The 14,232-nt window shown below is 36.8% G+C and overlaps 2 protein-coding genes across 3 annotated transcripts in view; one reads left to right on the top strand and one right to left on the bottom strand.

The window, feature by feature from the left end:
- LOC128213602 (succinyl-CoA:3-ketoacid coenzyme A transferase 1, mitochondrial-like) overlaps nucleotides 1-14,232 on the bottom strand; it is a 34,372-nt gene that overhangs the window by 6,794 nt on the left and 13,346 nt on the right. For both annotated transcript variants that reach the window (XM_052919503.1, XM_052919501.1), the window contains exons 6-13: nucleotides 9,991-10,097; nucleotides 4,746-4,914; nucleotides 4,098-4,206; nucleotides 3,071-3,165; nucleotides 2,576-2,697; nucleotides 1,603-1,678; nucleotides 886-1,053; nucleotides 518-619 (exon numbers count right to left, since the gene is read on the bottom strand). In XM_052919503.1, the coding sequence (XP_052775463.1) occupies nucleotides 518-619; nucleotides 886-1,053; nucleotides 1,603-1,678; nucleotides 2,576-2,697; nucleotides 3,071-3,165; nucleotides 4,098-4,206; nucleotides 4,746-4,914; nucleotides 9,991-10,097 (948 nt within the window). The remainder of the gene's footprint in view (nucleotides 1-517; nucleotides 620-885; nucleotides 1,054-1,602; nucleotides 1,679-2,575; nucleotides 2,698-3,070; nucleotides 3,166-4,097; nucleotides 4,207-4,745; nucleotides 4,915-9,990; nucleotides 10,098-14,232) is intronic.
- On the top strand, nucleotides 10,838-13,628 carry LOC128213604 (syntaxin-1A homolog). The gene is made up of 2 exons (XM_052919504.1): nucleotides 10,838-10,977; nucleotides 12,026-13,628. Exon 2 carries the CDS (start codon nucleotides 12,033-12,035, stop codon nucleotides 12,924-12,926), a length of 894 nt encoding a protein of 297 aa, XP_052775464.1. The 5' UTR covers nucleotides 10,838-10,977; nucleotides 12,026-12,032; the 3' UTR covers nucleotides 12,927-13,628.

The following is a 14,232-nucleotide window of genomic DNA, read 5'->3' as shown; positions in this document are numbered from 1 at the left end:
TGTTCTTATGCAAAGTATGACATAGGGGCCATTTGTTTATAGCACACCTGCTCAGAGTGCTGATTTCACGCATATTAACGTTTACCCTATTGTATAATTAAAGTTACACATCACCTAAGCTGATAACAGAGCAAAACATTTCTCGTTCTTGCTGAAAACTGTGTATAAATATATTGAAGCCACATGTTCATTTGACCATTTTATTGATTACCACATCAGGTGATGCATAAATCTATGTTGTAGTGAATACTGATCATCGATTGGTCAGTTGCAGGCTTCCAACTATGCCTACGATCTAGGTGTTGCTTAACTGTGACAAGCCTAGTCAGTATTTTACATTTATGACCCTTTACATGTCTGATCATGGAATTTAGCAGATCTTAAAATTTGCTGAATCGTTCTTAGCATGCAGAGTACCCTCCCCTCCCAAAAATAAATTCACAACAACAACTGATTTCTGTGATAATGAATTCGCAGTGACATATAAATTCAATTTACATTGTGTAACTATTCTTACCTTGAATTCACAGCCTGTGTTTTCTACGATGTCTTGTACGCTCACACCATCTGCGATCTCCGTCAGGATGAGGCCCTGCTCAGGGTCCACTTCAAATACACACTGAAACATACATGACATCCAGCATCGTGGACATTACCAACAGAAATCAACAGAAATCTTCAGAGGTCCTGACAAATGTCTATCAAAAACAGAACACAATTAGTACTATCATGATTATTTTAAAAACCTGTTATTTAGCAGTGTTTACTAATCACAAACACATAAGCAAACTTGTTTTTCTAAACCCTACTTGTGTATTTTCTAAAATTATGACTTATATATATCTGACATCTACTGATCCACCGGTAGACTTAATTCCTGCCCACCTTTTCTGTGATGATGGTGCTGACACACTTCTGTCCAGTCAAGGGGAGGTCACAGTTGTCAAGAATCTTGTGTTTGCCTCCCTTAGCTGTGTGCTCCATGGTAACAATCACCTTGTTACCGCTGGACACCAGATCCATCGCCCCACCCATGCCCTTCACCATACGACCCTAAGGAGGGAGAAATATCTCTTGTGTTGTTTTCTTTTAAACTTGAGTGAATGTTCGTTTATACTTCAACATTTTTATGTGATTTTTAAATTAAATGCATATATCAATGCAGCATAAACCATAATCAGTCTGAAATTCTAATTATCAACACTTTCTAAAAGAACCACATACATCCAAAAAACTAAATGAAGAATATACCTAAATCCAAAAAAATTAATGAAGAATATACCTATCTTTTGAAAATTTGATCTGTGTAAAGAAAGCATTAAACAAGAGCTGTCAAAGGGCCATGAGAAATGCCCCAATATTTGGCCTTGACAGAGTGTTACCCAATTCACCTTTAAATGTGACTTTGACCTTTGTGAGACATGAACACAAGTGATTTGTGCTATACACCTTCCTATACTGCAGTACAATTCTGTGAAGTTTGAAAGAAATTGGAATAGAATTGAGCAAGTTACAGCTGAGACACAAGTGTAACAGACTAACAAAGTGACTTCTGTATTATTCCCTTTGACAAGCTTAAAGACTGACAGAAGTTCCACCTACTGGGATCATGTAGTTGGCCAGATCGCCATATCTAGAAACTTGCATAGCACCAAGTATTGTAATGTCAACATGCCCTCTGAAATAGAAATCAGAAATAAAAATGATGTTTAACATATTAAGGATTATTTCTCCAAATTGTTTCATTTTATAAAACATTATTATTAAATAGTGAATGACAAAAATGGAATATTAAAAAATAAAATCAATGTATGAACAAAAAGTTTGGTGTTGTTGTTTTTTTCTTTAAAAGCTTTTAAACTGGGCATAACTCATCTATTATTAAAGCCAATGTTATGGGCCTTGATATACATCACAGTGGAGAATTCAGTCACGTATATTTCATGTTTGTTGAGAAAAAAATGTGTATCTTAAAAGATATTCTTTAATTATCGTAACAAAAATGCTACACACGGAATAAGTATTATTTAAATTTCAATTCAGTATCTTTTTGTTGCTGTAAATTGTGTCATTAGGTCCTGAAAGGGCAAAAAGTTTCTGGACTTACAGTTGGTAATGTAACTCCTTCAATTTCTCAATATTAAGAAATTTTTATTGACATTCAAGACTTCATGATGCAATTTTAAGCAACAATAAAGATACCGATTGAAAGGTTTAATTAAGGACCTTTCCAAGCACATAAAAAATAATAAAAACAAATAATGGACATTTTTGAAAATCCTTTTGTCCTCAAAATTGAGCTTACCTGCTCCATTATATTCATAAATATTACAAATTCAATCTTCATCTTGTACATGAGTGTTTTGTCTCTGGCAAGATGTGTACCACCTTTCATTTCGATGCCAACAACAACTTACACCAATGGTAAGATAACATCTGGACTCTTGCAATACAAAACAGACTATCTAAAAAAGCATTTTTATGTCTACATTATTGTACATGGTTTTGTTAACAAATACTATAACAAATGTCAACTCATGGCAGCCAACAAGGAAGCAGCATGTGACTATCGTACCCTCTGATCATGGCAAATGACTCATCACTGGAGAAGAAGCTACTGCCCTTCAAGTTGGTGACAGTCTCTTTCCCTGCGTTGATCAGGTCCGGGTCTACCTCGTCCGCTGTCGGGAAGGGACCCTGCATAAGGGTTAGGTAACAACAGTTAATATCAGTAAGCTCCAATATAAGAGCTGATTAATTGGCTGTCAGTTGAGAACATCATACTTATCTGTATAGCCAAGTCTTCATGTTTGCCAAACTTTTGAAGTGAGTGAATGATATTATGCAACCATTGTGCTACTATTAACTTATCAAATATGAGTTTTAATTGGTCAAGTTGACATCTAAATTAGTAACTGACATCTGGAGAATAAAACACAAAGCAAGTGTTACATTACAATAATCAACAAGCTGTCAAGTATCTTTAATGAAATACTTATAATACTAAATTCACAGTAAAAAATGTGTAATGAGTACAGGTATATTTTCAAATGTTACAGAAGAGGTTTACCAGTCCGAGGATGCCGTTTTCACTCTGCAGGTGGACGGTCATGCCGGGCGGGATGTGGTTACTGGCCAACATTGGCATACCAATACCCAGGTTTGCTGTAAACATACATGATCATGAGTTATTTCCCCTAGAGTATATTTCTGCCCCGACAAAATGATCAAAGACAAACAAAAGCAAGAGATAGACATTAGTTTAAACAAATTCAGACACTTCATGGCAAACAGATGTACATCTAGAATCACTTCATCTATATGGCTGGTTATGAAACTCATTAAGAAGATTACAATTCCTACTAATTTTGTTTGGTTAACGTAGGCTATACAGTGCTTAAGTTTAAGACCTGGCTCCAATATCATAAAAATACTTAAGTCAAATATCAATCTTGACTCATTTTACCACATAACATTAAAAATTATCCAATATGATATAAAAAAAAATATGCTTTTACTTTCTTTTTTTAAGAGTGCATCCTCTCATAAAATATGATGATTAAAAACTCAAGATTCCAAAACAAGTTATTACGTACAACTCATTGTTTTTTAACAATAACTCAAGTACATTTTAAGCATAAGAATACATTTTCTTTGGAATATTGAGTTTTTAAAAAGTTGTTTATGAGCACATTCTATCAGAAAATACATTTGTAAAAGATTTAAAGGCAAACAAGATTTTAAATAATGCCACTGTTTTATGTAATAAAAATAGCTGAGATTGAGTTTGGAGTATTTTCTTCATATTGGGGCCTGACCATATAAATCTGGTCATTTTATTTGACAATGTAAGGGCCAAGCCATGACTCCTGAATGACTTCTTACTCTGGCTGCTTATTAAATTTGTTAAAAACTTCATGAGTGGTAAAGATTAGATAAGAAGTGCACTACTTAGACAGTGGTAGACTTTGACGACACCAACTACCATGCTGCCCGGGTGATCAAGTTAAACAGCAAACTTATAAAAGTATCTTTGATAAATGATACAATGACTATGAAGGATAAGTTAATAGTAAATATTTAATCGCACAATATACCATAGATTCCATCATGGAACTCCATTGCGGCTCGCTTGATGATGCGGGTACGCATGGCCTCCCCTTCTGACATCTCATGTGGCTCCTCCCTCTTAAAGAGCTTCTTACGCTGCAAATGTATACATGGCTACTGTTAAATATGTTCATTATAATCATCACTATTGACTTCAAAGTCATATGAATAAACCAAACTTGTTCGCTCTGCAGCAAACTAATCTATGCAATGATACATAACAAGATAGCACTTCTCAATTGTAAATGTAAAGATTTGAGCTTTCTCATGGAAAGCATATTTTATTAAAAAGCTTAGAAAATCTCTATATATCTGAAACAAGCAGTTTAAACCAAGTGGACTTTCTAGAGGCAAGGTTTTACCTTCTCAGCACTTATTCTTGAAGAACCAAATTTATCTTTAAAAGAAAAGCCTTCTGGATAGAATGGCAACTGAATAAAAAATTTTTTTCAAGATAAACATAATTACTATGGTAACTTAAATCCAGGCTATATTAATCATTATTTGATATAAATAATACTGTTACTCTGTAGGTTTAAAAGAATATTCTACTAAGAAAAAATAGAATATTTCAATTTACTACAACAGGAAACAGAATCATGTCCAAAAACAAATATAGGTAAATGTCTCCTTACCTCAATACGTTTCTCATATTTGGGCCCCTTAATGAGCCTCTGTACATATATATGTGGCACATGTATGTCATTTGGGTCCAGTTCCCCATTCTCTACAATCTCTTCAACTTCAGCTATGGTGATATGCCCTGCCTTGCACATTGGAAGATTGAAGTTGCGAGCTGTTTTCCTGCAAAACAACGAAGACATTATAATATATCAGACATTCATACAAGCTGTCTCTAAGTAAATATAGGAGTAGTGACAGGAATGTAAGGTGTCCTTGACGTGACAGGAATGTAAGGTGTCCTTGACGTGACAGGAATGTAAGGTGTCCTTGTAGTGACAGGAATGTAAGGTATCCTTGTAGTGACAGGAATGTAAGGTATCCTTGTAGTGACAGGAATGTAAGGTGTCCTTGTAGTGACAGGAATGTAAGGTATCCTTGTAGTGACAGGAATGTGATGTGTCCTTGTAGTGACAGGAATGTAAGGTGTCCTTGTAGTGACAGGAATGTAAGGTGTTCTTGTAGTGACAGGAATGTAAGGTGTCCTTGTAGTGACAGGAATGTGATGTGTCCTTGTAGTGACAGGAATGTAAGGTGTCCTTGTAGTGACAGGAATGTAAGGTGTCCTTGTAGTGACAGGAATGTAAGGTGTTCTTGTAGTGACAGGAATGTAAGGTGTCCTTGTAGTGACAGGAATGTAAGGTGTCCTTGTAGTGACAGGAATGTAAGGTATCCTTGTAGTGACAGGAATGTAAGGTGTCCTTGTAGTGACAGGAATGTAAGGTGTCCTTGTAGTGACAGGAATGTAAGGTGTCCTTGTAGTGACAGGAATGTAAGGTGTCCTTGACGTGACAGGAATGTAAGGTGTCCTTGACGTGACAGAAATGTAAGGTGTCCTTGTAGTGACAAGAATGTAAGGTATCCTTGTAGTGACAGGAATGTAAGGTGTCCTTGTAGTGACAGGAATGTAAGGTATCCTTGTAGTGACAGGAATGTGATGTGTCCTTGTAGTGACAGGAATGTAAGGTGTCCTTGACGTGACAGGAATGTAAGGTGTCCTTGTAGTGACAGGAATGTAAGGTATCCTTGTAGTGACAGGAATATAAGGTGTTCTTGTAGTGACAGGAATGTAAGGTATCCTTGTAGTGACAGGAATGTGATGTGTCCTTGTAGTGACAAGAATGTAAGCATGTGTCCTTGTAGTGACAGGAATGTTATGTGTCCTTGTAGTGACAGGAATGTAAGGTGTCCTTGTAGTGACAGGAATGCAAAGTGTCCTTGTAGTGACAAGAATGTAATGTGTCCTTGTAGTGACAGGAATGTAAGGTGTCCTTGTAGTGAAAGGAATGTAAAGTGTCCTTGTAGTGACAGGAATGTAAAGTGTCCTTTTAGTGACAGGAATGTAAGGTGTCCTTTTAGTGACAGGAATGTAAGGTGTCCTTGTAGTGACAGGAATGTAAAGTGTCCTTGTAGTGACAGGAATGTAAAGTGTCCTTGTAGTGACAGGAATGTAAGGTGTCCTTTTAGTGACAGGAATGTAAGGTGTCCTTGTAGTGACAGGAATGTAAAGTGTCCTTTTAGTGACAGGAATGTAAGGTGTCCTTGTAGTGACAGGAATGTAAAGTGTCCTTGTAGTGACAGGAATGTAAGGTGTCCTTGTAGTGACAGGAATGTAAGGTGTCCTTGTAGTGACAGGAATGTGATGTGTCCTTTTAGTGACAGGAATGTAAGGTGTCCTTGTAGTGACAGGAATGTGATGTGTCCTTGTAGTGACAGGAATGTAAGGTGTCCTTGTAGTGACAGGAATGTGATGTGTCCTTGTAGTGACAGGAATGTAAGGTGTCCTTGACGTGACAGTAATGTAAGGTGTCCTTGTAGTGACAAGAATGTAAGGTGTCCTTGTAGTGACAAGAATGTAAGGTGTCCTTATAGTGACAGGAATGTTATGTGTCCTTGTAGTGACAAGAATGTAAGGTGTCCTTGTAGTGACAGGAATGTAAGGTGTCCTTTTAGTGACAGGAATGTAAGGTGTCCGTGTAGTGACAGGAATGTAAAGTGTCCTTGTAGTGACAGGAATGTAAGGTGTTCTTGTAGTTACAGGAATGTAAGGTGTCCTTGTAGTGACAGGAATGTGATGTGTCCTTGTAGTGACAGGAATGTAAGGTGTTCTTGTAGTGACAGGAATGTAAGGTGTCCTTGTAGTGACAGGAATGTAAAGTGTCCTTGTAGTGACAGGAATGTAAGGTGTCCTTGTAGTGACAGGAATGTAAAGTGTCCTTGTAGTGACAGGAATGTAAGGTGTCCTTGTAGTGACAGGAATGTAAGGTGTTCTTGTAGTGACAGGAATGTAAGGTGTCCTTGTAGTGACAGGAATGTGATGTGTCCTTGTAGTGACAGGAATGTAAAGTGTCCTTGTAGTGACAGGAATGTAAGGTGTCCTTGTAGTGACAGGAATGTAAAGTGTCCTTGTAGTGACAGGAATGTAAGGTGTCCTTGTAGTGACAGGAATGTAATGTGTCCTTGTAGTGACAGGAATGTAAGGTGTCCTTGTAGTGACAGGAATGTAAAGTGTCCTTGTAGTGACAGGAATGTAAGGTGTCCTTGTAGTGACAGGAATGTAAAGTGTCCTTGTAGTGACAGGAATGTAAGGTGTCCTTGTAGTGACAGGAATGTAAAGTGTCCTTGTAGTGACAGGAATGTTATGTGTCCTTGTAGTAACAGGAATGTAAGGTGTCCTTGTAGTGACAGGAATGTAAGGTGTCCTTGTAGTGACAGGAATGTAAGGTGTCCTTCTAGTGACAGGAATGTAAGGTGTCCTTGTAAAGACAGGAATGTAAGGTATCCTTGTAGTGACAGGAATGTTATGTGTCCTTGTAGTGACAAGAATGTAAGGTGTCCTTGTAGTGACAGGAATGTGAAGTGTCCTTGTAGTGACAGGAATGTAAGGTGTTCTTGTAGTGACAGGAATGTAAGGTGTCCTTGTAGTGACAGGAATGTGATGTGTCCTTGTAGTGACAGGAATGTAAGGTGTTCTTGTAGTGACAGGAATGTAAGGTGTCCTTGTAGTGACAGGAATGTAAAGTGTCCTTGTAGTGACAGGAATGTAAGGTGTCCTTGTAGTGACAGGAATGTAAGGTGTTCTTGTAGTGACAGGAATGTAAGGTGTCCTTGTAGTGACAGGAATGTGATGTGTCCTTGTAGTGACAGGAATGTAAAGTGTCCTTGTAGTGACAGGATTGTGATGTGTCCTTGTAGTGACAAGAATGTAAGGTGTCCTTGTAGTGACAAGAATATAAGATGTCCTTGTAGTGACAGGAAGGTAAGTGACAGGAATGTAAGGTGTCCTTGACAATGTAGTGACAAGAATGTAAGGTGTCCTTGACAATGTAGTGACAGGAATGTAAGGTGTCCTTGACAATGTAGTGACAAGAAAGGTAAGGTGTCCTTGACAATGTAGTGACAAGAATGTAAGGTGTCCTTGACAATGTAGTGACAAGAATGTAAGGTGTCTTTGACAATGTAGTGACAGGAATGTAAGGTGTCCTTGACAGTGTAGTGACAGGAATGTAAGGTGTCCTTGACAGTGTAGTGACAAAAATGTAAGGTGTCCTTGACAGTGTAGTGACAAGAATGTAAGGTGTCCTTGACAATGTAGTGACAAGAATGTAAGGTGTCCTTGACAATGTAGTGACAGGAATGTAAGGTGTCCTTGACAATGTAGTGACAAGAAAGGTAAGGTGTCCTTGACAATGTAGTGACAAGAATGTAAGGTGTCCTTGACAATGTAGTGACAAGAATGTAAGGTGTCCTTGACAATGTAGTGACAGGAATGTATGGTGTCCTTGACAATGTAGTGACAGGAATGTAAGGTGTCCTTGACAATGTAGTGACAGGAATGTAAGGTGTCCTTGACAATGTAGTGACAGGAATGTAAGGTGTCCTTGAGAATATAGTGACAAGAATGTAAGGTGTCCTTGACAATGTAGTGACAAGAATGTAAGGTGTCCTTGACAATGTAGTGACAAGAATGTAAGGTGTCCTTGACAATGTAGTGACAAGAATGTAAGGTGTCCTTGACAATGTAGTGACAGGAATGTAAGGTGTCCTTTTAGTGACAGGAATGTAAGGTGTCCTTGTAGTGACAGGAATGTGAGGTGTCCTTGTAGTGACAGGAATGTAAGGTGTCCTTGTAGTGACAGGAATGTAAGGTGTCCTTGTAGTGACAGGAATGTAAGGTGTCCTTGTAGTGACAAGAATGTAAGGTGTCCTTGTAGTGACAGGAATGTAAGGTGTCCTTATAGTGATAGGAATGTAAGGTGTCCTTGTAGTGACAGGAATGTTGTGTATCCTTGCAGTGACAAGAATGTAAGCATGTGTCCTTGTAGTGACAGGAATGTTATGTGTCCTTGTAGTGACAGGAATGTAAAGTGTCCTTGTAGTGACAGGAATGTTAAGTGTCCTTGTAGTGACAAGAATGTTAGGTGTCCTTGTAGGGACAAGAATACTGTGTGTCCTTGTATCGACAGGAATGTAAGGCGTCCTTGTAGTGACAGGAATGTAAGGTGTCCTTGAATTGACAGGAATGTTAAATGTCCTTGTAGTGACAGGAATGTTGTGTGTCCTTGTAGTGACAGGAATGTAAAGTGTCCTTGTAGTGACAGGAATGTTAAGTGTCCTTGTAGTGACAAGAATGTTAGGTGTCCTTGTAGGGACAAGAATACTGTGTGTCCTTGTATCGACAGGAATGTAAGGCGTCCTTGTAGTGACAGGAATGTAAGGTGTCCTTGTAGTGACAAGAATGTAAGGTGTCCTTCTAGTGACAGGAATGTAAGGTGTCCTTGTAAAGACAGGAATGTAAGGTATCCTTGTAGTGACAGGAATGTTATGTGTCCTTGTAGTGACAAGAATGTAAGGTGTCCTTGTAGTGACAGGAATGTAAGGTGTCCTTGACAATGTAGTGACAGGAATGGTATGTGTCCTTGTTAGATGACCAGTCATTTGTACCTAGGACTAGTAACAAATCATAATAATCCTAATCCAACTCTTAGTTTGTACTTATAATAATAGGCCTTATGAGAAAACAAATGGCATATTTATGCCTTTGGAAAGAATTTCTGAGGACCATGATTGAAATTCATTTATATAACATTATGGCTTACTGCAAAGTATTGCTTTGAAATTTGTTTTGCATTGCAATAAGAATTTATAAGTTACATAATAACTGATACCACGGACCTATAGGTCCATGCTGATACTGACCGAAACATTAGGTTGCCAATTTTGTCCGCTTTCCATGCCTTGACGAGGGCAAAGTCTCCTGTGATGGCCTCCTCCATGATGTATTGACGACCATTGAACAGCCGGGACTGAAGTTAGAGAATGACCATTAAAGCGATGTCATTCAACTCAAAGGTGATTTTCAATGTCAAAATGGCAGTTAGATATATTGATCAAACCTTGGGAATCATCATAGATAAAGGGCTTGGTTTATGAAAGAGCAAAATTGGCCGTGTGTGTGTTATATTCAACTCTTGGTTATTTTGAAAGAACATCTACAAAATGGAATTTAATTTTGTAATAAAGTATGACAGCTCTCCTTTGTAGAAATAATTAATAAATTAAAGCTGAAGTGAAAAGTGTAAAATATGGTTAAATCCAGTGCCTTTTTTACCTTTTTCGTGAACCAAACCCTTTTCTAGTTATAATGATATATACACAAATGAAAGAGCACCCATTTTTGCAAGGTGGATGCACATTATAAACAAGTACAAACAGATAAAGTGATAGGCCTGAGGATTTCTACTGTTTATAACTGACAGAGGATATATACCATATTCAATTACTACCTTAGATTTAACTTAATTGTGTGAGTAGAATCTGAGTGTTTTGATTTGATTGTATAATAAATAATCCAAGAATAAACATAACAACTATATTTCCATAGCAATAGGTGCATATAATTATTCTAAATATGTTTTTGTTTTTAGAGTTATATATACATGTAACATCAAGGTAAGGGAATCCAGTACATGCAAATATTATAGTATAATGTAACCTTAATAAATAGGTCATGATCAGGCTAAAAATAGATGTTTATGACACAGTCCAATGATTCACTGAGTGTTTACACACACATATTTTATCTATAACAGTGTGCAGCAAAAAGCATGACAAACACAATGTCATAGGAAACTGAGAAAAGAAAGTGGTTATTTCTTCTGTTTATATAAAATCTGTACCTGTAAGGTAAGAAAACTTGATTTGATCAATAATACACAGGTAGATCCACACATAGTTATTCTAAAATGCCGTCCAGGCTTTTTTTAATGATGGTTAGACTGGACTAACCATCATTAAAAAAAAAAGCCTGGACGGCATTTTAGAATGACTAGATCCACACAATGTTATTTTAAAAGTCAGTGTTTACTGTTGAACAGTTTAACAGGTAAAATACAGTGAAAATATCAAGTAGCTGTGTATGGTTTTTACTTCTAAAGGTAAATAAATTTCATGTCCATATTATTTTCTCTAGACTAGTTTCCAACTTAACCCAATAATTAGTCATAAAGTGTTGACAATGTCCAACATAAAGAATCTTTATTCAAGATTGTGAAAAAGATGACAAGTGAATGATGATGCATGGATAAAACAAAATATTTGCTCACTACATTGTAGATGACCCAAAATGAAATAATTTCCCATTTTAGACACAATCAATATCAGAGTCATCTGCTAGTCTAAAATAATAGACGTGTTATACAGGATTCTTCCAATCCCTAACTACGTGAAGGATTTGCCATATCAAAAATCTAAAAAAAAATCTGTCAACGTACAATTATTTGGACTAAGTCATCTGCCTGTGGCATGGTCAATATAAATATATAGCCTAATGTTCGCACCTTTTTTATCACTTCATGAACACAACAGAATGATGCACTGAGATGATATTAAAAATAGTAATGACTTAATTTTTTTCTTGAGTCATGTTTCAGTTAAAATTATGTTATTAAAGTTTGTTTGTCGAACCAAAACATCACAGTTGGACATTCTGAATTGGAACAGTAAACAAATTATGTTCAAATTTCTTCATTTTAACTAATGATTGTGGAGACAGTTTAAATTCATATATCAGCTTAATTACAAAGAGTGTATATTTATGGAGAAAAACTTCATCAAATCATGATGTATATTACAGCCATCATTTATACATGTTTTTAACATTCTCAAAGACTGTTTTCATTATGTAATATACAATGTATCCCATCTAACGATGATTTGATATTCTATACTTCAGGCTCACAATGGTTCGAGACAGACTCGCTGAAATGCAGGCAAAAACCTCGGAAGATTCCGACAGCAAGTCTAAGAAGAAGGAGAAAAATGGAACACCTCTTCTCAGTTCTGAACAACAGCTCACTGACTGTCTCAGCAGGGTCACCGAGCTTGATAATAAGATTAAGAAAGTAAAAGAAGATATTGAAGTCATGGTTAAGTTAGGGAAAAACATTTTGTCCAACCCACTAATTCACAAAAGTGAAGTAGAAAAGTTGGAACAGGCTTCAGACAAAATTCTGAACTCTACAAATCAAATACAGAAAGAAATAATAAGCTACAGGGCTGAAGTAGGAGACCTGTACTTAGACAGTAATCATGAGCGTGTTATTAAAACACATCTTGATAGACTGAGCAGTGAGGTCTCAAAGACAACTAACACCTTCCGTGCTGCCCAAGTCGAGTACATTAATAAATCTGAGAAACTGCATCACAAGAAAGTAGAAATAGTAGGTGCTGAAGCTGGTGGAGCCGACTCTAGTGATCCGTCAAGCAACCAAGCCCTTTTCGGAGCAGACTTTCTCTTGGAATCACAGAAGGCCAAACTAGAGCTGAGGGAAATTGAAGCTCGTGATCAGGAGATAAAGAAAATAGAAAACAGTGTTGTTGAGGTGAACAGACTGTTTAAAGAGATCAATGCCTTAATCATGGAGCAAGGAGAGACAATTGATACAATAGAAAAGCATGTAATGGAGACAGAAATTACTGTGGAAAACGGTGTGGAACAGTTACAGCAAGCAAGGACATATAGAGATAAGGCTCGTAGGAAGAAGGTCTGCTGTATTGGAATCATCGTAGCTGTGTTGCTCATTGTAGGAGTGATCATCGTTATTGTAGTTGTCAATAACAACAAGAAAGAATAACATGATGTTCATAAGCTTGTAGCTTAAACTGTCAATGACATGCCTATTGGTGCAAAGATGGCATAAAGTTTATCATACATGTATTTGGTGAACCTGAAAAGATTTTAGAAAGAAAAAAACAACCTTTAAAACTCGAATGTTTTAAGATCAATTAACAATTAATTAAGTATTGTAACTTGATCTTATTCAAGACTCATTCATTACTTTGCTTTTTCATTTTAGTTATTTTTCAGGATTTTCAACAGGAAATTAAGGCTCACAAAATCAAAGTTCCTGGTTGGACTATCTAGTCTCATCACATGTGGCACATGATTTTTGAACAGAACAAATATTTGTTTATATTTTAATTAATTTTGAACCATGCAAAAAGAAATAGGTTTTATCATATATATGGAAATAGTGGCAAATATGACATCATACTTTGCTGTGACTGCAACAAGAATGGCAGCAACATTGGGTTACACATTTAGGTGTTAGACTGTTTCTTGCAAGTTTCTTTTATGTATAACTTTTATGCATCAAGTTAAAACTTTTTAGTTTCAAAAATTCACAATTATTCCAATTTCTGCTTGTCATGGTTCGGTCACATTTTAAGGATTTACAATTGTTATTTGTATTAGATTTTGACATTCCAAATGTGGCTTGCTACCTATGATGTAATTGTGCATATTGTTTTATTCTGTAATAAACACACTCACTTATGATGGTAAAACAAGGTGTTTATGTTTATACATATCCATGTGTAGTATACAGATAGAAAGATATTTCTTAGATCTTGCATAAGAAGTGTTGATCCTATAAGTTCAAATATTGATAAAATTACTTAATTGAAAAACTTTCTTTGGTAACATAATGTTGTCCTGTGTACATTCTGGACTTACTGATCATGATAAATGCCAACATGAGGGTCTAGACTTGTGTCTGACTATTGTTAATGCGAACATGAGGGTCTGGACTTGTGTCTGACTATTGTTAATGCGAACATGAGGGTCTGGACTTGTGTCTGACTATTGTTAATGCCAACATGAGGGTCTGGACTTGTGTCTGACTATTGTTAATGCCAACATGAGGGTCTGGACTTGTGTCTGACTATTGTTAATGCCAACATGAGGGTCTGGACTTGTGTCTGACTATTGTTAATGCCAACATGAGGGTCTGGACTTGTGTATGACTATTGTTAATGCCAACATGAGGGTCTGGACTTGTGTCTGACTATTGTTAATGCCAACATGAGGGTCTGGACTTGTGTCTGACTATTGTTAATGCCAACATGAGGGTCTGGACTTGTGTCTGACTATTGTTAATG

The sequence above is a fragment of the Mya arenaria genome, chromosome 13, assembly GCF_026914265.1.
Source record: "Mya arenaria isolate MELC-2E11 chromosome 13, ASM2691426v1".
Lineage (NCBI taxonomy): Eukaryota > Metazoa > Mollusca > Bivalvia > Myida > Myidae > Mya > Mya arenaria.
This window is presented reverse-complemented; position numbering and strand designations above follow the sequence as displayed.